Consider the following 24,069-nt stretch of genomic DNA (forward strand, 5'->3'; position numbering starts at 1 on the left):
CATAAACAACTGCCCCACCCTGTTGAAAAAACTCTTGCCACACCTGAGGACGATTGCCTGGGGGGCAATTCAAGTCTGTAGACAGGGGCAGTCTATGGAGGCTTTGAGTCTTTGCCTGATCTAATTAGTCAGAAACAGCCTTTAAGACTGTCCTGCACTAGAGATTGAGAGGTACAGAGGATCTACCTATAACATAATCACAAACCCAAACAGACAACCAAAATGAGGAAAGAAACAACCCCCAAATGAAAGAACCAGCGAATGAATTCTCCAGAAGAGATAAATGAAGCAGAGATAAGAAATTTATCTGAAACAGTTTAGAGTAATGATGTTAAAAATGCTCAACAGTATGAAAAAAGGTATAGTAACTATGAAAAAAGAACAGTCTGAGATAAAGCATGACATAACACAAATAAAGAACACATTGGAAGGAATACTCAGCAGATTAGGGGAAGCTGAGGATTGATCAGTGAATTAGAAGACAGAGTTGAAAATATCACTCAATTAGAGAACCAAAAAGAAAAAACAATTAAAAAACAGGATGACAGCTTAAGGAAGCTGTGGGACAATGAAACGTCACAATATTAGAATAGAAAGGAATAGAGAAGGTGTTTGAAGAAATAATGGTAGGAAACTTCCCTAACCTGGAAAAGGAAAAAGTCACACAAGCTCAGGAGGCACAGAGAACCCCAAACAAGAAGAACCCAAACAGAACCATGCCCAGACACATCCTAATTAAAATGCCAAAAATTAAAGACAAAGAGAAAAGAAAACTGTCAGCTCCCATAAGGCTGACACCTGATTTCTCATGGGAAACTCTAAAGGCCAGAAGGGAATGGCATATAGTACTTAAGGTAACGGAAAGCAAGGCTCTGAGACCAAGATTACTGTATCCAGCAAGGCTATCTATCATTCAAAATAGATGGTCAAATAAAGAGCTTCCCAGACAAAAAAAATAAAAAGGCTACAGGAGTTCATTACCACCAAGCCGGCATTACAAGAAATGCTTAAGGGATTTGAGAAGAAAAGAGAGAAAAACCTAGCCATACAGAATTAAAATGGGAATAAGTACCTATCAATAATAACCCTAATTGTAAATGGATTAAATGCTCCAATCAAAAGGTGTAGGGTGGGTGAATAGATATAAAAACATGACCCAACTATATGCTGTCTACAAGAGATCCACCTCAAAAGATACACAGAGGCCGAAACCGGTTTGGCTCAGTGGATAGAGCGTCGGCCTGCGGACTGAAAGGTCCCAGGTTCGATTCCGGTCAAGGGCATGTACCTGGGTTGCGGGCACATCCCCAGTGGGAGATGTGCAGGAGGCAGCTGATCGATGTTTCTCTCTCATCGATGTTTCTAACTCTCTGTCTCTCTCCCTTCCTCTCTGTGAAAAATCAATAAAATATATTAAAAAAAAAAAAAAAAGATACACAGAGGATGAAAGTGAAGAGATGGGAAAAAATTTTCCATGCTAATGGAAAAGAAATTAAAAAAAAAAAGCAAAGCTGGAGCATCAATACTCATATTCGACAAAATAGACTTTAAAAGCATCATGCTAAGCCCTGCCAGGTTGAGCAGTTAAGCGTCAACCCAGAAACCAAGAGGTCACGGCTTGGTTCCTGGTCGGAGCATGTGCCCAGGTTGCAGGTTCAATCCCCAGTGTGGAGCATGCAGGAGGGAGCCTATCAATGATTCTCTCATCATTGATGTTTCTATCTCTCTCTCCCTCTCTTAAATCAATAAAAATGTATTAAAAAAAAAAAAAAGCAACTGGACTTAAAAAAATTTAAGAAAGCATCATGCTAAGCGAAATAAGCCAGTTGGAGAAAGATAAATATCATGTCATTCACTCATTTGTGGAATATAATGAACAACATACACTGATGAACAAAAATAGAGCGCGGGGGGGGGATATACTAGAATATAATAGAATACTGTTATTTGCATATTTTTTATATTTCCTACAACTTTTGTGATATGTTATGTCAATACAGTTTTGGTAATATTATTATACTTAAAATCTTTTTATTCTTGAAATATTAATGTTCCTTGCATGTAACATCATATTTAAAATATATAGAAGCAGGTCTAATTAAGCAAGTTTATTCTATATCTATAAAAGGCTAAGTTGAATCACGCGTGCGCAATACATATAAAGCTTTTGCTGGCACCAATCACAAGTGTGTTTCCATCTGTCATTGTCAATAGTGAATTTGGTTGACACTTCTATTAAAGAGAAAGGGTGAATAGCAATATTAAAATATTTCTTGCCGAAACCGGTTTGGCTCAGTGGATAGAGCGTTGGCCTGCGGACTGAAAGGTCTCAGGTTCGATTCCGGTCAAGGGCATGTACCTGGGTTGCAGGCACATCCCCAGTGGGAGGTGTGCAGGAGGCGGCTGATCGATGTTTCTCTCTCATCGATGTTTCTGGCTCTCTATCTCTCTCCCTTCCTCTCTGTAAAAAATCAATAAAATATATTTTAAAAAAATATATTTCTTCTAATTAATTTTCTTTCAATGTGGACGAATCTGTGCACTGGGCTACTAGTGTTAACAATAAGCTAATTAAGAAAGCTGACGCCGAAACCGGTTTGGCTCAGTGGATAGAGCATCGGCCTGCGGACTGAGGGGTCCCGGGTTCGATTCCAGTCAGGGGCATGTACCTGGGTTGCGGGCACATCCCCAGTGGGAGATGTGCAGGAGGCAGCTGATCGATGTTTCTCTCTCATCGATGTTTCTGGCTCTCTATCTCTCTCCCTTCCTCTCTGTAAAAATCAATAATAAATAAATAAATAAATAAATAAATAAATAAATAAATAAATTAAAAAAAGCTGACAGCCCTAGCTGGTTTGGCTCAGTGGATGGAGCGTCAGCCTGCGGACTGAAGGGTCCCAGGTTCGATTCCAGTCAAGGGCATGTACCTTGGTTGCAGGCACATGCCCAGTAGGGGGTGTGCAGGAGGCAGCTGATTGATGTTTCTCTCTCATTGATGTTTCTGACTCTCTATCCCTCTCCCTTCCTCTCTGTAAAAAACCAAAAAAATATATATTTAAAAAAAAAAAGAAAGCTGACAGACTTCCATTGCTACTGGTAATGATATCTTAGAGGGAACTAGCTCAAATCAAGGCATAGGCTGGCAGGCTAATGCTTGAATGAAGATTTAACTTTCTCAGCGTACAGAGGTGCATTAAAGCCTTTGGTTAATATCAATCAATCTTGAAGCACTAAAGCTAACCTGTTTCCCCAAGATACCTATAGATACACTAGAGGCCTGATGCACGAAAATTCATGCAAGAGTAGGCCTTCCTTCCCCTGGCTGCAAACATCAGCTTCCCTCAGGCACTTGGGACTTGGGGTGGCTTCCTTCCCTGCCCCAGTTTCACCAGGAAGGATGTCCAGTCTAATTAGCATATTACCTTTTTATTATTATAGAAGATAGATATGATTACCTGGTGGTAATTACCAACTTGCTAACAGAGCAGATAACAAAGTGTTAAGAGTATGAAAAATACTGTGCTAATAATAATATTAATGGTAGGGTGACCAACCATCATAGTTTACTTGGGATTGAGTTTATCCAGATACAGACTTTCCAATGCTAAAAATGGAAAAGTCCTGCAATTAACCAGGACAAGTTGGGCGCCCTAATTAGCAATGACTAGAAAACAGATTACCTTACTCAGGAAAATCAAAGGCTACAATTGCTCAGTTATATGTAGATTTTATATTTATAGAACTTATACATGAAAAATAATCTTTTTAAACTCTTACACTTGATTTTTCTCATAAAACAACTTCTTATGACTCAAGTTTATTAGAAACATAGGATTACATTTTAGCAAAACACAGTACTTACAAAAGACTAGCTGCTTCCTGGAAAGCATTGACAGCTGCTGGAATATCCCCCATCACCAGATGCTTCTGTCCTAAGCCCAACAGCTTCTTAGCTTCACTATCCACATCCAAACTGCCAGAAAAAAAAAATTTTCATGCGTTAAATACTTTTAAAGTCATTATTTCTTGAAAACCTGCTACATTTAAACCATAATAATTTCTTTAAGCCTGTGAACTACTCTGCAAGGCTAAGCTAACTCACATTTATCACTACAAAAGCAAAAGTTATCTTAAAAGTTTTCCTTAAATGGGAAAAAACATTCTGGTAAGATTCTGAGGCAAAATTCTCAGAATTCGACTAGAATATTTCCTCTTAAAGGTTTATCTACTCACTACCAACAAATAACCTTGGTTTCCATGACTGTGGAGGGAAGCCTCCCCAAAAGATACTGGCATTGCAGAAGCTGCAGGAGGCCCTGGAGTTGGCTTGGCTGCTGTGTTCCAGCTAGCGGTCCAATTTTTGAACTAGCAGGCCCTGCGCCAAAGTGATTGAGGACCCTCCAAGCAGGTAATGATTCCACAGGGAAAAGGTATTGTCACAGCTTTTGCAGCCACTGCCAGCATTGCTGGAACCCCAACTCAGTAGCCACGGGTCCAGGGGACTACCCACACATTTGTGGGCTGGGCAACACCCCCCACTCCAGGCATTATGGCTACTCTACCTGGTATGAGACCACCCATGAGCCCATCAATTAGGCTAGTCCCATCCCTCCACCCCACCCCTGCTTAAGGGACACCAATAGACATGTCTCCTCCTGGAATGAGATCTCCTCCCCCATGAATGCATCCACCAAGGCCCTAGAATACTATTGGTCCTTGGTCACTCCTTTCCTACAATGTGTTTTCTGAAACTAAAATGTTTGTGAGTTTCTGTCCCGTCTTTACTGCATTAATATATGCTAATAAATTCATGGAGCAATAAAAAAAATGACACATGCAAATATTCTGTAGGAGGATTAAATAAAATTGGAAACAGTGATTCTCAACCTAAGTGAGCTTAAGAATTATCAGGAAGTTTTCCCAACACACAAACCTGAATTCTATCTGAAGCTAAACAAATAAAATCTCTAGGGATGCAACTCAGGCACCTACCTTTTGGATTAGCTTTACACTTATTACCTCTGCTTAAGAATCATGGTCACATCAAGGTGGGGAAGTTATATGGAAGTAGATGTGGGCTCAAAATAAAATTTAAAACTTTTAAACTAAAATAACAACAAAACCGAAAATAGTAACCTTACAAAGAAATCTATATCAGCAGAAATAAAAAAAAGAATAGGTTAACTTTTGTTAGTCATGTTGTGTAAGGAATAAGGAGCATAAGTAAACTTTCAATCCTAATATTTTATTCAAATGTAAAAAAACACATCATTGTCTAGACACCACAGTCTGATTTACAAATAAGTACCTTAATATTTGGTCTTATTTGTTACCTATTAAACATAATGAAACTGACTCCTCCCCATGGCTGCCTGGACCAGGAAGGGGAAGCCCTTTTAAGCTCGTAGAAATTTTAGATGTCAAGAACATTCCCTGTGCACCTACACAGTATTATATGGTTCATTAGTATATATTGTGGCTGGCCTTAGACATCTCTTGTTAACTAGAATTAGAATATGCACATATATCCCTCGCTAGTTTGGCTCCGTGGATAGAGCGTCGGCCTGCGAACTGGAAGGTCCTGGGTTCAATTCCGTTCAAGGGCACATGCCTAGGTTGCGGGCTCAATCCCCAGTAGGGGGTATGCAGGAGGTAACTGACCAATGATTCTCTTTCATCATTGATGTTTCTATCTCTCTCTCTTCCTTCCTCTCATGTGATTTTGGAGTATTTTGGTGACTTTAGGACAGGTTCCATTGTAGGTATAATTACACAAAGCTAAGAATCCATAAAAGAACAGCCAGAGAAGGAATTAAAATAGGATTTTATGTGAGAGTATCCACCCTAGATCCTGAAACAAATAGCAACAGCAGCAACTGAGCAGAGCCTAGAACATAAAAACCCAAACACAACTGACATCAATGTGAACAAAGTTGAGATCAACTATGTAAAATATCATACATACCATTAAGAAGGCTTTCAAACCAGTAAATAAAGTGCGTGTAATTTGCAAAAAAACCCACAATAATGAATTTAATTAAATACAAACCTAACTGTACCAAGTAAATAATCTTACCTCCCCACTTTATCTGCAGAGGTAGAAGGAGCAGGAGCTTCATCTTCAATTCTGTAATGAAAAAATAAGGAGGGAAAAGTAAATATGTGGATAAGAGCATCAGTCAGCCCGCAGACTGAGGGTCCCAGGTTCGATTCTCATCATGCCTGGGTTTCAGGATTAAACCCCAGTAGGAGGCATGTAGGAGGCAACCTTCCTCTCTGAAAACAATAAAAATATAATTTAAAGAAAAGAAATATGTAGGCCCTGGCCAGGCAGCTCAGTTGGCTAGAGCATCATCCTAATATACTAAGATTGTGGGTTTCATCTTTGGTCAGGGCACACAAAAGAAGTAACCAATGGCCTGGCCAGTGTGGCTCAGTTGATTGAGTGTCATCCTCTGCACTAAAAAGTTGCTGGTTGGGTTCCCCAGTCAGGGTACATACCTGAGTTGTAGGTTTGATCCCTGGGTTGGAACACTTTCATAAGGGAACTGATCAATGTTTCTGTCTCTCCCTTCCTCTAAGAATATCCATAGGTGAGGTTTAAAAAATAAAATGTCACAGCTTAAAAAAATAACAATAAAAGGGAAATCGATAAACTAGACTTCCTATAAAAAATAATTAACCAATGACCCATGCACCAGGTTACTGGTTTGATTCTTGGTCAGGGCACATGCCTGAGTTTGGGGCTAGATCACCCCAGCAGGGGAGCATGCAGGAGACAGCTTAATATTTTTCTCCCTTTTTCTCTAAAATAAATAAAAACATTTTAAAAAATATTTTTAATTGATTTTTTACAGAGAAGAAGGGAGAGGGAATAGAGAGTTAGAAACATCGATGAGAGCCCTAGCCGACTTGGCTCAGTGGAGAGAGTGTCAGCCTGCGGACTGAGGGGTCCCGGGTTCGATTCCAGCCAAGGGCACATGCCCGGGTTGTGGGCTTGGTCCCCAGTAGGGGGCGTGCAGGAGGCAGCCGATCAATGATTCTCTCTCATCATTGATGTTTCCATCTCTCTCTCCTTCTACCTTCCTCTCTGAAATCAATAAAGAAATATTAAAAAAGAAAAAGAAACATCGATGAGAAACATCCATCAGCTGCCTCCTGCTCACCCCCTACTGGGGATGTGCCCGCAACCAAGGTACATGCCCTTGACCAGAATCGAACCTGGACCCTTCAGTCCGCAGGAGGACGCTCTATCCACTGAGCCAAACCAGTTAGGGTTAAATAAAAACATTTTAAAAATAGAATCAACCAATGAGTGCATAAATAGGTGGGCCAACAAATTGATGTTTCTCTATTTAAGGAAGCTAACAGAAACAAATCTCTCTCTATATATAAAAAGCCAGCAACCGGAACGACTGGTCACTATGATACCCACTGCGGCCAGTGAACTGGCCTGATCCAGGGGTGGGGCCAGCAGCCAACCTCCTGCAGCCCCGCCCCCTGCTTGGTCCCACCCCAGATTGGCCCCCTCACCTGATCAGGGGCGGGGCCAGCTGGCCAACCACCTGTGGTCCCACCCCCTGGCTGGTCCCACCCCTGATGGCCCCCACCACTCTAATCTGCCCACAGCCCCTCCCCACAGCCAGCTCCATCCTGATTGACCCCACCACTCTAATCAGGGGCAGGGCCAGCCAGCCAACCACCCATGGCCCCTCCCCACGGCGGGCCCCACCCCTGATTAGCACCCACCAACCCCAATCTGAGGTCCCTCTCCCCAGCCAGCTCCACCCCGATTGCCCCCTAACACCAATTGGGAGTGGGGCTGGCCATCCAACCTCCCATGGCCCCTCTCCTGGCCGCTGGCCCCTGGTCGGCCCTCCACCCCATTTGGGGGCCAGCCGGCCCATCGCCCACAGACCCAGACCCTCCACAGCACCCCGCCCCAGCAATTGGGCCTACAGGCACTGCGGCACCTCCTGCAAGCTGGCCCAGCCCTAGGGCAGGCTGGCCAGCCAACCTCCCACCATCTCCTCCTCCTGAAAAGGCCTGGCCAAAATCTGCCCCACCTGTAAATGAATTTGTGCATTGGGCCTCTGGTATAATTTAATATAGTCATATGAGCTACCATTAAAAGCCCAGCATGAGCCCTGGTGGGTCTCACTCAGTGGATAGATCTTTGGCCTATCTGAGGCATCCCAGGTTTGATTCTGACTGGGGGCACATGGCTGGTTTGCGGGCTCAGTCCTTGGTGGGGGGTGTGCAGGGGGCAGCTGATCAATGATTCTCTCTCATCACTGATGTTTCTATCTCTCTCTCCCTTCCTCTCAGAAATCAGTAAAAAATATTTTTAAAAAGCTCAGCATGATACTAAAATCTTTTTTATTTTAATATTCCTATTGGTTTTATATAAGTATTTTTTAGTTCAGAGAGGGAAAGAGAGATAGAAACATCAACCATATAAGAATTATCAATCTGCTGCCTCCTGCACACCCCACACTGGGGAGCCCGCAACCTAGATACGTGCTCCAACTGGGAATTGAATGGTGACCTCCTGGTTCATAGGTTGACACTCAACCACTGAGCCACTGCAGCCTATCAAATTTAATCCTACTCATTCAAATCTCTGTTAAACATTGATTTGCTAGGTATAAGGCATACTATAAATAAGACAGTCACATAGTAGCTTCCAGTTTACAATCAGATGAAAGAGAATGCAGTATTTGTTATAATGTGATATATGCATTCTTGGCAAACCTCACATTCTACAAAACTGCTCACTAAAGATAAGTTGTTGTGTTTTTTGTTTTTGTTTTTAATATTTTATTGATTTTTTACAGAGAAGAAGGGAGAGGGATAGAGAGTTAGAAACATCGATCAGCTGCCTCCTGCACACCCCCTAGTAGGGATGTGCCCGCAACCAAGGTACACGCCCTTGACCAGAATCGAACCTGGGACCCTTCAGTCCGCAGGCCTACGCTCTATCCACTGAGCCAAAAAATCGGTTTGGCAGGATTTGCATTTCTAACAACTTCCCTATACTCCTTGGTTTTAGACTCACACTCTAAGAATCATTGAATTAGAACAAAAATTATAAACTGACTAAAGGTCCAGGGCACAAAATTCGCGCATGGGTAGGGTCCCTAGGCCTGGCTGGCGATCAGGGCCAGCTTGGGCCTTCCTTCATTTCATGCCGCCCCCTGGTGGTAAGCACACATCACAGCGAGTGATTGAACTCCCAGTTGAACCCGGGGGGGGGGGGGGGGGGGGGGGGGGGACAGAGAGAGACAGAGAGATAGAGAGAGAGACAGACACATGTGCATGTCCTATCCAGGTCAGAGACAGGTTATCCACTGTTACTTTTTTTATGTTAATTATAATAGGTCTACGTTTAAAACTATGAAGATATCACATAGGAATCTGATTTCTGATTCTCTTGAAAAATCATCACATAAAATATAAATCCAGCAAAGTACTAGAGAAAATTATGGTTGAAATACTTTGTGATGCATCTGGAGGCCTTTTTAAACTCAGAAACCATGAAAGATTAATTCTATTCCACCCAGTTAGTTTTACAAAAGGTCAACTTAGCGCAGGTGTGGTGGCTCAGTGGTTGTGCATCAACCCATGCACCTAGAGGCCTTTGGTTCGATTCCTGGTCAGGTACATGCCCTGGGTTTCTGGCTTGACCCCAATAGGCAGCTGATAGTGCAAGCATGAGGCAGCTGACTGATGTTTCTATCTCTCCCTCAAAATAAACAAAAACTTTTTTTAAAAGGTCAACTTACTGTATGTATGTGTATACACACACACACACACAGAGAATCTCAGCAATCAACATAGAAGAAAAGCCCAAGATTAAAGAATACAAACACATTCACAGAAAACATGAACAGCTCAAACGTTTGAAAACATGTTCAGGCTCCTTAAGAGAATCACAGGCCCAGACACTGTGGTTCAGTGGTTGAGCATCAGCCTATGAACCAGGAGGTTATGGTTCAATTCCGGTCAGGAAACAGCCTGGGTTACAGGTTCCATCGCCAGTGAGGAGCAGGGGACTAATCCTTGCAAATAGGTATTACTTTATATTATTAAGAGGACCGGTGCACGAAATTCATGTGTGTGTGGTGTGTGTGTGTGTGTGTGTGTCCCTCAGCCTGGCCTGCACCCTCTCCAATCCGGGACCGCTGGCTCCTAACCACTCACCTGCCTGCCCCTAACCACCTCTGCCTCGACCCGCAACCGGGACCCAGGCTGGCTTCGCCTACACCAGCAGCAGCCGCAGGGGACTGCAGGGCGGGCAGCTTGTCTCTCTCCCAGGCCACAGCCTGGTTGGTCCCCATCCCTCTCTCCCCAGTGTTGAGTGTCTGAGTCTTAAAAGGGGTGACAACTATTTGCATATTAGCTCTTTATTATATAGGATTTATTAATTACTATATTATTTTCTATACAAACAATCATAAAGATACTGGTGCCTAATCCTATACCAGTACAGTTCCTTACAATGTTATTCACTATAGCACTGTTTATAATAACTAAATACTGAAACAACTCAATTGTCCAGCCATAGTGAACTTGTTGTGAGAATAGAATACAATGAAGCCATTAAGGAAATGCTCTGGCCAGTGTGGCTCTGGTGGTTAGGGGGTTGTTGTCCATATACCAAAGTGTCAAGTATACAGCAATATAAAATAATTACAATTTACTCATATATATATGCATAAGGTATCATTGAGGAATATGTAATAAATCTCTAACACTGATTGACTCTGTGATTAGGGAGTAAGGGTTGGAGGGAAATTTCACTATATACCTCCATTCTGGATTTTGAATCAGAAAGGTTATTTTTTTTAAACGTCAATGGTCCATCAAAAATCAAAATTATCCACCAATATGCCCTACATTCTCATGCAAACAGCTTTAGTTAAACAGCAACCTCTTCTTTAAGGAAGAGTTCACTGTAATCCTGTCCATTTCATTTTTCCCTATCTGGTCCATATGCCTAAGCCCTGCTACAAAATACCAAATTGCTAAATATTGGTGACTACTTACAAATTAGAAAAGAGGAAGTCCAGAATATTTTTATTTCTGAGGTTGGAAACAGTATTATCCAACTAGAATAAGGTATAGAAACAGGATTCATTAGTGAAAACTGGGGGTTTATGCATTAAGACCTGTTGATTTGAGGTGTTTGCGGAGCACAAATAACATTCAAAAGGCAATTCAGAGCAAACATGGGACTAACAGACATAGCATATGCAGTGCCTGTTACATTTTTTAGTGCTCTCACCAAAAAAAAAAAAAAAACACCCATGCCCTGTCAGGTGTTTCTCAGTGGTTAGAGTATCTGTCTTCACGAAGGGTCACAGTTTTCATCCCAGCCCCAAGTCTGGCACGTGTGCAACAGTTGACTGTGTCTCTCACATGCTTATCTCTCTCTCCTCTCCCCTCTCATTCCCACTCTCTGAAAAAAATCAATGGAAAAAATATCCTCAGGTGAGGATTAACAAAAAACACCCTGTGGCAGGTGGCAATATTCATATTTTACAGAGAAGGCACTTAACCAATTGACTTTGTAACCTATATGATCCTCCCCATCAAAATTCATACTGTATTCCAATTTCCTATTGACTTTCTGTATTCCCCAGAATACAGGACAGGCGTGAGCAACCCCTGGCATGTGTGCCAAACATGGTATGCCAGTAACTTTTGCTGGCACGCAAAACCCTCTTATATCTTATAATCTTCCATTTACAATTTTTTAAATATCAACTTTTATATTTTTCAGATAAATTCAGTGTAGGTGCATCTTAGATAAATAAATAATTTTACATAATAAGTTATCTTAAAGACCATAGACATGGATTGACGAGAGAGGGGAAGAGCAATTTCAATAGTGTCGAAAACGAACTATTGAGGACTTGGAATGCCATTCCAGAAAATTTTTTGTTTACAAAACTTCGCAACAGCGTTACTCTCCATGTTTTCATCCACACTGTTCTCAGTGATGAATTTTGTTATGTCTCTCATAGGAGTAGCCTGACAGATGAAAGTAGTAGCTCATGCATATCTCTGAAGGTCACGAAATATAAACCGGATGTAAAATCTCTGTCATCAGTGATGCAGCAGCAAAAGTTCCACTGATAATATCAGAGTCATAAAGTTTTCTGTCGGACCATCAGTGTACATGTATACATTAAAAAATAAATGTATTTTTCATCATATACTGTTGTTTTTGTCGCTTGAATGAATTTTACTATTTTTTCAAGGTTCTTCACATACATACACCGTAAGAGATATCAAGTTGGCGTAACATGTTCTCAAAAAATTAGGGTTGGCAGGCAGAAGAGTTTTGAGTCGGAGATTTTGCTGGTTTTGGCACGCACTCACAAAAAGGTTGCCCACCCCTGATATAGGACTTAATTCTAAGGAAAGAAACCATGTGTATTTTTTATCTTCGCTGTAGCCTAGCACCAAGCACAAGGTCTGGCACCTAAATCAGTATTTGTTAAAATAAGGAATGATCCTGGATGGTGTGGCTAAGTTGCTTGAAGTTGATTCCTGGTGAAGCACATACCCAGGTTGTAGGTTTGATGGATATTTCTTTCTCATTCTTCCCTCCCCCCCCCCTCCTCTCTAAAATCAATTGAAAAAACAAAGGAGCAATTCTGAATCACTATGGTAGGATTAGGGCAGGTGATTTTGCCAATTAGCATGTCAATGCCAGAACTTTGTTATTGAGCTAAACTACCTTTTTTTGTCATCTTCTAAAGCAATGAATAAGCAGCTCAGGAATTACGACAGAGAAGTCAAAATTCAATGACTCCACAGAAGACTTCTTTTAACTTTCTCATTCCTTCTCACCACTACAGTACAAACTCTTTTATATATATATATATATTTTATTGATTTTCTACAGAGAGGAAGGGAGAGGGACAGAGAGCTAGAAACATCAGTAAGAGAGAAACATCGACCAGCTGCCCTCTGCACACCCCCCACTGGGGATGTGCCCGCAACCAAGGTACATGCCCTTGGCCGGAATAGAACCTGGGACCTTTCAGTCCGCAGGCCGACGCTCTATCCACTGAGCCAAACCGGTTATGGCTACAGTACAAACTCTTATATGCTTTATATTTTCTAACAAAGCTGTAAAAACTAATTAAAAAAGATAACTATAATGAGGACTGATTTAGCATTTAGACAATTATTGCCATCAGCCATGCTGTTTAAATGGCAAGAGGAAGAGAAGCCAAATTGGAGCTTTTTACAGAAGACAAAATTGTGGCCCAACATCACTGCTTAAGCAATGAAGCTGGTATCCAAAAAAATAAAAATCAACCCTGCATTGAGGTTTATTTCTCATTCCATCTTTCCTCTCTACTGATTTGGAAGTTATATTCTTATCCTTTCAGTGGTTATGCTGGAATTACAATGTGCATTCTTATTCAAGTCTAAACTCAGAAGCATTTTCTTTACCCTCCCCTTAAAGCGCCTTAGGGGCTTGACCTCTGAATAGTCTCAACCAAGATGTAACTTCTGAATGCTTGCTGCCTTTTATTGTTCTTTCAGACTAGCTAATTAGGTTTACATGCAATTTCATTTCCTCTCAGATAAGCTTTTGGGTAGGTAACTACAAAATAAAAACTTGGGTTTATGGGACTCTTTCCCCCTCCCCACTTGGGAGTCTGTACTTGTTCTTCAATAAATCTCCACCTTTGCTATAAAACACACACACACAAGAAAAAGAACTTGGGTTTAATGCAGACTCTACCACCTACTAATTTCTGCATTCTGATCTTGACTTTTCTCACCTACAGGAGAACTAATTCATAGTATACTCATGTGGATCAAATATAAACATTCAAAGACCCAAAACGTGATAGGTACCATAGGTAGAGATAAGTAAACCTCAAAGTGTAAGGCTCCAGAAATTCATAAAAACCTCACAGCAACCTCTCCCAGTACAGTGCACCAAGAAAAGTAAATAAATAAAAAGTGCACCAAGAAAAAAATAACAAAGCCCCTGAGAAAAAAGGAAGATTGCACAGTTGGACATGCTAGATGGGAAAGAGCACTTGTTTTCTTTAATGAAATGTTTTCACTATGGAGCGTCGACCTATAAACCAAGAGGTCAGGGTTCGATTCACTGACCAATGGTTCTCTCTCATTATTGATGTTTCCATTATTTCTCTCCCTCTCTGCAATAAATAAATAAAGACCATTAAAAACGCATTTCTTCATTATTCAAGAAATATCTCAGGCCTGAGCAGCATGGTGCCACCTTCGGAGCAATCGTGTCTTCTATCATCCCCTCGTCCTTCTGTGCATGCCTACTGCGTATTCACCTACCAACCCAACACCGCCGCCAGCGAGCAGAGCGCCAGGCAGCTCTCGGTGAAGATACTCAACATCCCCCAGAAACCCTAGAAACAGTGTCTCTCGCCGACACTCCCACAGTCCAAAGAACCACGATGCTCTCCACCACAGGCCCAGAACCGGCTCGCTGCAGGTAGGAGGGCACGAGGTGAGCGAGGAGACCGCGGTGAACCAGCCTCCCGGTGCCTCCGAGCGGAAATCCGAGGCTCCGGCCGCGCAGCCCCAAACAATGGAAGTTTTCCCGCCTCCTCAGGGCCCCGCCCCCTGCTCCAGCGCCGGCGGAGGCCAGCGAACACGGGCGCCAGATCCCGCCCCTGAGGCCCCGCCCACCGGCCCCACCGGTCCAGCTTCTCCTGCAGGGCTTTTCTTTTTTTTTTTTTTTTTTTTGGCGCCAAATCTCTATTGGTTATTCTCTCAGGTTGTTTGGGGATCCTACCGGAGACGCGCGCCAGGAGTGCGGGGGCAGTAAGCTGCAGCGCCGTGAAGGCTCAAGGGTGCGCTGGGCCCCGCCTCCCCGCCGATAGCCCCGGGCCGGGGGAGGAAGAAGAGGGGCTGGCGATGCAGACAGACGCCGCTGCCCCCGGCAAGATGGCGGCCGCGAAAAGCGGGGCAGGGGGCGCCAGCCAACCGGCGTAACTGCTAACGCGCGAGACTTTATGCCAGAGGTGGGCTTCTCCAGTGCCCAGGCCTCCCCAAACAGCGACGGTTGTTCACTAGGAGGCAAGCCCTCCGACCCTCTGGTCTCCCCTCCCGGGGAGCCCCAGTCTCCCCCCCGCTCCCCGCGAACTGGCCAATGCCTCAAGCTTTCCGCGGTCCCGCTTACTTGTCGGCAGAAACCAGCTCCGCAGAGATGGCGGCAGTGGCTGTGGACTCTGCGTCCATCGTTCCCCTGAGGTAGCGGTCCAGCGGACGAAATACAGCCTGTGAGAAAACAGCGAATTTGGGACGCCAAAGACTCACACAGGCACAGAAAATGGCAGATTGGAGACCCCGCGCGGCTGGGCCCTCTCATATATCAGGGCCCTTCGCCCCGCCCATCCACTTCCGGATCCTCCCCCTCTAGTTTAAAGGACCAGAATCCAGCCCCGTCTAGCCCAAGGACACCCCCATCCTCGCTTCTGACTCTCGGTGTACCTTTTCTCCCTGACCTGTTTTCGCCCCAAAAAGCAACTTCCAGCTTCTCTAGCAAGTCGCATAAGCACTGGAATCTTGGTACTACAACTCCTGAGTGGGCTGTAGCCAGCGGCTTCCACAGAAAGGGAAGCTGGTGCTGCTCGGCATATTTGGAGTGAAGAGCCGAGGGTCTATTTCCGGCCCGTATAATGCGGGAGGTTCTGAGACCTTATCCTCGCAGTCGTAACGGATGGACACGCAAGAGCCGAGCGCGGGTACAGCAGCAACGGCTAAAACTGACCTCGGCGTGAGACGCGTGGCTGGGAGCCTCAGCAACAGCTGACCGAAGGAAATGCTCGTCTAGGATTGGCTACCGCGGAAACCACCGCGCTCGATTCAAAGCTCAGTTCTGCAGTGGCGCACGGCTGGCCCCACCCTCCGGGCCCGCCCCCTCCGGCTGGCCCAATCGGCTGCCGCCATCAGCTGAGGCCCCACGCCGACTCCAAATCTGACTAGCTTAGTGGTCCCAGCTCTGTCCCCTCCGCTCAGCGCTAAGATTTATTTGCCTGCTACAAGCGAGGGTACTGTGCTTAGACACTTAAAGCAAGCGATTAGCAGTCGTACATACGTAATCTTAACAACACTACTAGTCAGATCGGTGTTATCAACTGTATTTGGTAGAAATGGAAACCACAGTTCAGGAAAGGGGGGACTTGCTCAGAAAGTTGCAAGCCAAGTCGGTTCTGGAAAGCAGTGCGCTTCATTTTCTGCAACTGATTGGAAAGATTGCTGGTAAACTGAAATGGCTGCACTTACCTACACCTGGAGCATCATCCATTGCGTGCCACCTTAGCCTTGCCTACAGTGATCAGAATAGGATTTTATTTACGTCCAGGTTCAGGCACACTGGTAAAGATTCCTGGTGGGTAAAGAGACGTGGGCTCTTAGCTGGGTGAACTGAGCCAAGCCGTGTAACCTTTTAAGATTAAATGTAGCCCAGGCCGGTGTGAGTCAGTTGGTTGGAACATCGTCAGGTACACCAGAAGGTGGTGGGATCGATTCCCGGTCAGGGTACAAGGGGGTACAAACCCGGGCTGTGCGTCCAATCCCTGGCCAGGGCGCATGCCAGGGGCAGCCAGCGGATGGTTTCTCTCTCTCTCTCTCTCTCTCTCTCTCTCTCTCTCTCTCTCTCTCTCAAAGCTGGATCACAAGGTTGGAGGCATGTAGGAAGCAGCCCATGGATATTTTGCTTTCACATGAATGCTTCTTTAACCCTCTCCCTTCCTCTCTCTCTAAAAATCAATAAAAATACATTTTTAAAAAGATTAAATGTGCCTGTCTGGTTGTGTGGCTCAGTGGTTGAGCGTGGGCCTATGAAGCAGGAGGTCAAGGTTCGATTCTCGTCAGGGCACATGCCTGGATTGTGGGCTCGATCCCCAGTGCAGGGTTTGCAGGAGGCAGGTGATCAATCACTCTCTCTCATCATTGATGTTTCTGTCTCGCTCTCCCTCTCCCTTCCTCTCTGAAATCAATTTAAAAATTTTTTAAAGATTAAATGTAAATGAGGACATATTAGTATCCACCCCTTAAGCATATTGTAAGAATTATGTGCCTGGCCTGGCAGATATGGCTCAGTGGTTGACAATCGACTCATGAATCAGGAGGTCGAGATTGGATTCCCAGTCAGGGCACATGCCTGGGTTTCAGGTTCAATCCCCAGTAGGGGTGTGCAGGAGGCAGCCAATTAATGACATTACAATCAAAAGAGAATACATAATTGGATTACATCAAATGCATTGATAGTAGATTTGGGAGGTAGGAGAAAGCAAAGCAGGGAAACCTCTGGGATTGGATGAAAAGTAAAATGATAGACACATCTTTTACATAGGTGGGTACAGGATAGCTAACAGTCAACAATTAATGGGGTAACAATAACAATGAAAGGATTTATGGTCTCTACCCTGGGTGCACTGGTTGTGCCCTGAGGGGTCTAGAAAAAGGGGAGTTACACTGACATTCCAAAGGGCAATAGACAGGTTAAAGAAAAGATTGACTTTTTTCAGGGAAGATTCTAGCCTAGGATATGACTACCTTCCATAAACTGCTTTCAGTTAAAAAGTTTAATTTCAGACCATCCTTTAAGTCTCTGAGTTTGCAAGACCACCATGCAGGCCTTACCTCATCAGGTTAGCATTGTGGCCCCTTTTCATCCACAACCATATTCTTACCATGCTGGTCTCCTTTCTGTTCCTCAGAATTCCCAAGCCCTTTTTCATATCCAGGGACCTTTGCACTTGCTGCCTCACTACCTAGAACGGTCTTCTCCCAATATTTTGAGTGATAGCCTCGAATTCATCTGTTAGGCCTCATTTCAAACAAAGGGAAGCTAAGTTTGATTGAAATCAGGCCTCCCTACTCACCTAATCAATATTAGCTTCCCTTTGTTTATGTCTTCCATTATACTTATCAAAATCTAAAGTTAATTTACTTGTTATTGTTTTTTCAATCTCTCACCCTTCTAAGTATGTAGGCTCCATGTGACCTTTTTCTGTTTTGTTTACACCTAAATCCCCAATGCATACAATAGTGGTTGACGCATACTACTTGTTCAAAGTAAACTTGTTGAATGAATGATTAAAGCAATAACAGTGTAATCATAATTAGAACTGGAAAATTTTCAAAGTATATCTATATAAAATAAAAGCTAATAGCCCTGGCTAGTGTAGCTCAGTTGATTGGAGCATTGTCCCAAATACCAAAGGTGGTGGGTTCAATTCCTGGTCCGGGAACATACCAGGTTCCATCCCCCATCAGGGCACATGTATGTGGGAGGCAACTGATCTCTCTCTCTCTCTCTCTCTCTCTCTCTCTCTCTCTCTCTCTCTCTCTCTCCTTCCCTTCCTCTAAGATCAATTTTAAAGATAAAATAGAAACCAGTATTTCATTGTAAGTAATGAGGGTAAATGGGACTTTATCTTGGGAGGAAAATTAAAGTTATATTTAGCAATATTTAGAGAGGACTTTCTGTTAAATGTATGGGATGAACAAATACATTTACACCCATTCCCTTTAAAAAAAAAAAATATATATATATATATATATATATTATTGATTTCAGAGAGGAATGGAGAGGGAGAGATGGAAACATCACTGATGGGCTGCCTCCTGCACATCCCCACTAGGGATCAAGCCCACAACCCCGGCATGTGCCCTTGGCTGGAATCGAACCTGGGAACCTTCAGTCTGCAGGCTGACACTCTATCCACTGAGCCAAACTGGCTAGGGTTATACCATTCCCTTTTGAAACCTGTCTACATAAAAATAAAGGAATTTTTTTAAAAGTAAAACTCACAAGATCAAAGAGAAGGAAGAAGCAACAGCAACAAAATTTTAAAAGCTGGAGAAGAGATGGACAAGTAGTAACTGACCCAGCAGACTAAGAAAAAAGAGTCCTAATAGGGAAAGCCATGAAGCAACCAGATTGACAATACAAAAAACACAAAAGGCTCAAGAATTGTGTGTGGCCCTAGCCGTTTTGGCTCAGAGAATAGAGCATCAGCCTGCAGACTGAAGGGCCTGGGATTCAATTTTGGTCAAGGACACATACCTCGGTTGCAGGCTTGATCCCCGGCCCCGATCAGGGTGTACGTGGGAGACAACCAATCAATCTCTCTCTCTCTCAAATCAGTAAAGACATATCCTCCAGTGAGGATTTAAATAAGTAAATAAGTCATGGGGATGTAATGTATAACATAGGGAATATAGTCAATAATATTGTAATAACTTTGCATAGTAACAAATGGTTATTAGACTTATTGCAGTGATCACTTCATAAGGTACATAAATGTCAAATCACTGTTGTACACCTGTAACTAATATAATATTGTATGTTAACTATACTTTGATTTAAAATAATATAGAGCATTGTCATTGTTTCAGTGGGAAATAAGAGTCCTTCATAGATCATCTTTTCCCGAACAAATACTGTGACTTCTTTCCAATGTGTGTTATCAGTCCCCCTTCTCAAGTATCCTTTTTAAAATTTGTCAGCCTTTGACTACAGCTCACAATCTCTCTCTTGAAGAATGTCAGAAGGGGAGAGAGTACAATATGGCAAAAACCTATGATTACCTGTTCAAGCTGCTGCCGATCGGCGACTCGGGGGTGGGGAAGATCTGTGTCCTGTTCCGCTTCTCCGAACAGTGTTCAACTCCACTTTCATCTCCACCATAGGAATTGACTTTAAAATTAGGACCATAGAGCTCAATGGCAAGAGAATTAAACTACAGATATGGGACACAGCTGGCCAGGAACGGTTTCGGACAATCACAACAGCTTACTATAGGGGCACAATGGGCATCATGCTGGTCTACCACATCACCAACGAGAAGTCCTTTGACAACATCCGGAACTGGATTCGGAACATTGAGGAGCATGCCTCTGCAGATGTTGAAAAGATGATACTTGGGAACAAGTGTGACGTGAACGACAAGAGACAAGTCTCCAAGGAACGGGGAGAGAAGCTGGCCCTGGACTATGGAATCAAGTTCATGGAGACAAGTGCAAAGGCCAACATCAATGTGGAGAACGCATTTTTCACTCTCGCCAGAGACATCAAAGCAAAAATGGACAAAAAAGTGGAAGGCAACAGCCCCCAGGGGAGCAACCAGGGAATCAAAATCACACCGGACCAGCAGAAAAAGGCCACCTTTTTTCGATGTGTTCTTCTGTGAGGAACGACGCCTTACTCTGAGCCTTGTTCAGCTGAGCTGACTGTGCCTGTCCTGAGTGAGCCCCTCACTCAGCTGGGGCCCCCACTCCAATGCCCCTGCCACGGCCACTGGGCCCAGGGCCACCAGGACACAATTGAGAAATTGTTTATTTTATTAACTCTGATCTTTTTCAACTTTGGAGGTGGAATAAGTTAAGAATTTGCTGTTTTCCCTGTGATGTCCACCGAACTGGCCCATGCATCGTGTATCTGGAGAGAAAAATGGACATGACATGACCAGCAACTGTGACCAATAATGGTGGGCCTCCATCTCTGGGGTGTGACCACGAAAATTCCACTGCGAAGCCTGTCTACGTCTCCTTGCGCAGAAACAAGGCTCCCAAAGGCCAGTGATGGTTCCAGGAGTGCTGAGCTTCCCACCCGCAGGGCGGTGACCCCATCAGGCCCAGGAGGCATCCCCGACACGTCTGACTCCCACTGTCACCTTTTCTCTCAGTTTTGGACAAGTGACAAAAACTGTTATGTTTCTTTTTCTCCCCTCCCTCTTCTTTTTGATTCTCAAACCAAAGGGAAGCACAAATTAAGGAAATCCTGTGTAAAGCGTTCAGAAGGAAGGAGGAGTGTATGCGGGGTGGGAGCGGGGGGGGGGGGGGGTGGGGGGGGTGGGGGGGGCGGTGCCTGGCCTGTTCACAACCAGGTTTTGGTCTGTAATCCAGTCAGGCCTCGGGCGTGGGCCTCGGCAGTCCCTGTCTGATCACCGAGGGGACACCATGCATCCTACGGATGACCCCAAAAATGCAACCACACACTGATCACTCGCAATTAAGGCGTTGGCCTCTCGGCCCCCAGGCAGCCCCCACTCCCATAGTCTCTGAATCGGATGTTCTTTCCAGCTGAGATTTTTATTGTTCCAGATCTGTAGTGCCATCAAGTGATTCCGTCTTTGATTTCCAGCGGCAGACCCAGGTGACCAGGGACACGGATGCATCTGTGATTGGATGTGGCCGAGAGCATGCAGCGTCCCAGGCAACAGACTGGCCACAGAGCTTTCGGGGATGGTTTTTAACCGCTGTCGTTGGTTCTGTTTTGACAGCTCTGCCTTCCCATAGAGGGTGCATTTGACACCAGGTCACCAGGTCCGAGGGGTGTCACGAGGGAGCCTTTATATATTTTTTTCTTACACTTCACCCCAAGCTGCTGTCTACCCAAGCCACTGGCATCGAAATGTCTTTTTTGAATTAAAACCAATGTACCAGCCAAAAAAAAAAAAAAAAAAAAAGAATGTCAGGTCTCCCTTTTCCTACTTGAGTGTGAGACAGCCCCTCCTCCTTTGCAGTCTACAAAACAGTTTCTGAAAGCGGTCTTAGATTGTACTTGTGTATAAAGAATTTTGATGTAATAAACTGGAATGTGGTAGTATTAGCCTCTGGCTGGTGAGTACTCTCTTCATTCTGGAATATGGTTTTATAAAGACAAGTCTCATTTTAAAATTCTGAGCCTGTGGTCTTTTATTCAAAACAATAATCATATAAAAAATCCTTTTTGCAAAAATACTCATAGTTTTCCCAAAGACCTTCCTTAATACTTGGATAGTCCAAACACCTTCCTTTGAAGTCTAGCATTTTTCTCTTCCATTTTCTTAAGTTTAACTTTCAGGTCCTCACTTTGCAATGGTGAGGCTTTGGTGAAGTGAGTGAAGTTCCCCAACATCACATTTTAATTCCTTCATAAAGTATTGCATCTTTTTTTAAGATCTGCAATTTCACTGTATAGTGAATGTGCACTGTACAGTCCAATGATTAGACAAAGATGTCTATAGAGCAATGCTGTTAATGAGGATGAGATATCTGAATCAAGAACCATTTTTAAGTAGTTTATTAGTGAATTTTTAAAAATCCTCATCTGAGGATATTTTTTCATTTCTTTTTAGAGAGAGTGGAAGGGAGGGAGGAAGGGGGAGAAAGACAGAGAAAAACATTAACATGAGAGAGACACATTGGTTGCATGCTGCACGTGCCCTGACCAGGACTGCAATTGAACCTGCAACTCAGGTGCATGCCCTTGACCAGAATGGAAACCTGAGACCCTTCAGTGTATGGGCAAACAATCTAACCACTGACAGCACCAGCCAGGGCGAATGAATAATTTCATATTATAACTTTTTTAAAAATATATTTTTAATTGATTTTTAGAGAGAGGAAGGGAGGACAGAGATAGAAACATCATTGAGAGAGAATCATTGATTGGCTGCCTCCTGCACACCCCATACTGGTGATCAAGCCTGCAACCCAGGCATGTGCCCTGACCGGGAATTGAGCTGGCAACCTCTTGGTTCCTGGGTCGACCCTCAACCATGAGCCACACCAGCTTGGCATCATGTTATAACTTTTTGCTTCCTTACAGGAGCTGAATTGTCCTCCCCCCTCAATTTATATGCTAGTCCTCAGAATGTGATTGTATTTGGACTGGGCCCTTTTCCAATGACTGGTGTTCTTACCAGATGCAAACACAGGGAAGACAATGTAAAGACAGGGAGAAGATGGCTGTCTACAAGCGAAATACAGAGGCCCAGAACATTTCCTTCCCTCATGTCCCTCAGAAGGAACCAAGTCAGCTAATACCTTATCTTCCACTTCTAGCTTCCAGAACTGTGTGAAAACAAATTTCTGTTGTTTAAGCCACCCATTCTGCGGCACTGTTCCAGCAGCCCAGCGAACTAATACACATCATAGTTTACCTCATAACCATGGAAATGTGGATCATGAAAGTGTAACGGAGCCATGGTATCACATAGTAAGCCATCTGGGTAGGGTGAGGTCAGGAAAGATGTCCTAGAGAAGTGACAGCTAAACTGAACATTTAAGTAATAGGTGTTAGCCCGTAGAATGGGCCAAGGGTTACAATATTCTAGGCAGTAAGGGCCAGAGACAAAAGACTAACTCCAAAACGCCTCCCTCCATTTACTTAACCACTGCATCAGGGTTGTTTCAAAGACATAAATCACGCCATGTTATTCCCTCAAAACTCTTCCATGGCTTCCTGAAGCATTGATTAAAAAAACCCTCACTCACCAGTCTCTGCCTAATTCCAGCATTACTTTGTGTCATCCTACCTTTGCTCACCTTCAGTTTCTTTCACAGAAGCCTTCTTTAAGCTTTCCCACTTCTTCCAGTTTCAAGGCCTTTCCCCCAAGCTACCCAATTTGCACAGAACACTATTCCTATTCTCACATCATTTAACTAATTAATCCCTATTCATCCTTCAGATCTCACATGATAAAAACAGGCTTCTCACTATATTTTTGTACAGCACTTCTTCCAACTGTAATTAAGCTAATTATGCAATTACTTTAAAGTGTTTTCTGAAGTAGACTACAGGGACCATGTGTCTTGGTTATACCTATATCCCCAGGGTCTAGCATTGTACCTAACCCACATAACTACCCAATAATTATTTGTTCAGTTAAGAACAGTGTTTTGACTAGAAACCCAAAGAGTTTTGTGTGACTGGAGTTTATAAGGATTTTCTTTTCTTTTTAATATATATATTTTAAATATATTTTTATTGATTTCAGAGAGGAAGGGAGAGGGAGAGATAGAAACATCAATGATGAGAGATTGATTGGCTGCCTCCTGCACGCCCCCTACTGGGGATCAAGCGCACAAACCAGGCATGTGCCCTTGACCAGAATGGAACCTGGGATCCTTCAGTTTGCAGTCCGATGCTCTATCCACTGAGCAAAACCGGCTAGGGCTTTAAATATATTTTTATTTATTTTAGAGAGAGGAAGAGAGATAGGGAAACAGATAAAAACATTGACAAGAGCCCTGGCCGGTTTTGCTCAGTGGATA

The 24,069-nt window shown here is 43.6% G+C and overlaps 2 protein-coding genes across 6 annotated transcripts in view; one reads left to right on the forward strand and one right to left on the reverse strand.

The window, feature by feature from the left end:
• LOC118676208 (nuclear autoantigenic sperm protein) overlaps positions 1–15,402 on the reverse strand; it is a 29,728-nt gene extending 14,326 nt beyond the window's left edge. For 2 of the 5 annotated variants that reach the window (XM_036349732.1, XM_036349733.1), the window contains exons 1-3: positions 15,197–15,397; positions 6,077–6,127; positions 3,863–3,973 (exon numbers count right to left, since the gene is read on the reverse strand). In XM_036349732.1, coding sequence (XP_036205625.1) covers positions 3,863–3,973; positions 6,077–6,127; positions 15,197–15,255 — 221 coding nt within the window. In that variant the 5' untranslated portion in view covers positions 15,256–15,397. Of the gene's footprint in view, positions 1–3,862; positions 3,974–6,076; positions 6,128–15,196 lie in introns of all 5 variants that reach the window. The other 3 variants (XM_036349734.1, XM_036349731.1, XM_036349735.1) reach the window with 3 other exon arrangements.
• Positions 15,403–19,596: 4,194 nt separating this feature from the next.
• LOC118676521 (ras-related protein Rab-8A-like) lies at positions 19,597–20,351 on the forward strand. Its single transcript, XM_036350607.1, is given in 2 exon segments — positions 19,597–19,684; positions 19,687–20,351. Coding segments are annotated over 2 exon segments (621 nt in total). The 3' UTR covers positions 20,220–20,351.
• The last annotated feature ends 3,718 nt before the right edge of the window (positions 20,352–24,069 follow it).

The sequence above is a fragment of the Myotis myotis genome, unplaced genomic scaffold (genome assembly GCF_014108235.1).
Source record: "Myotis myotis isolate mMyoMyo1 unplaced genomic scaffold, mMyoMyo1.p scaffold_m19_p_2, whole genome shotgun sequence".
Taxonomy (NCBI): Eukaryota; Metazoa; Chordata; class Mammalia; order Chiroptera; family Vespertilionidae; genus Myotis; species Myotis myotis.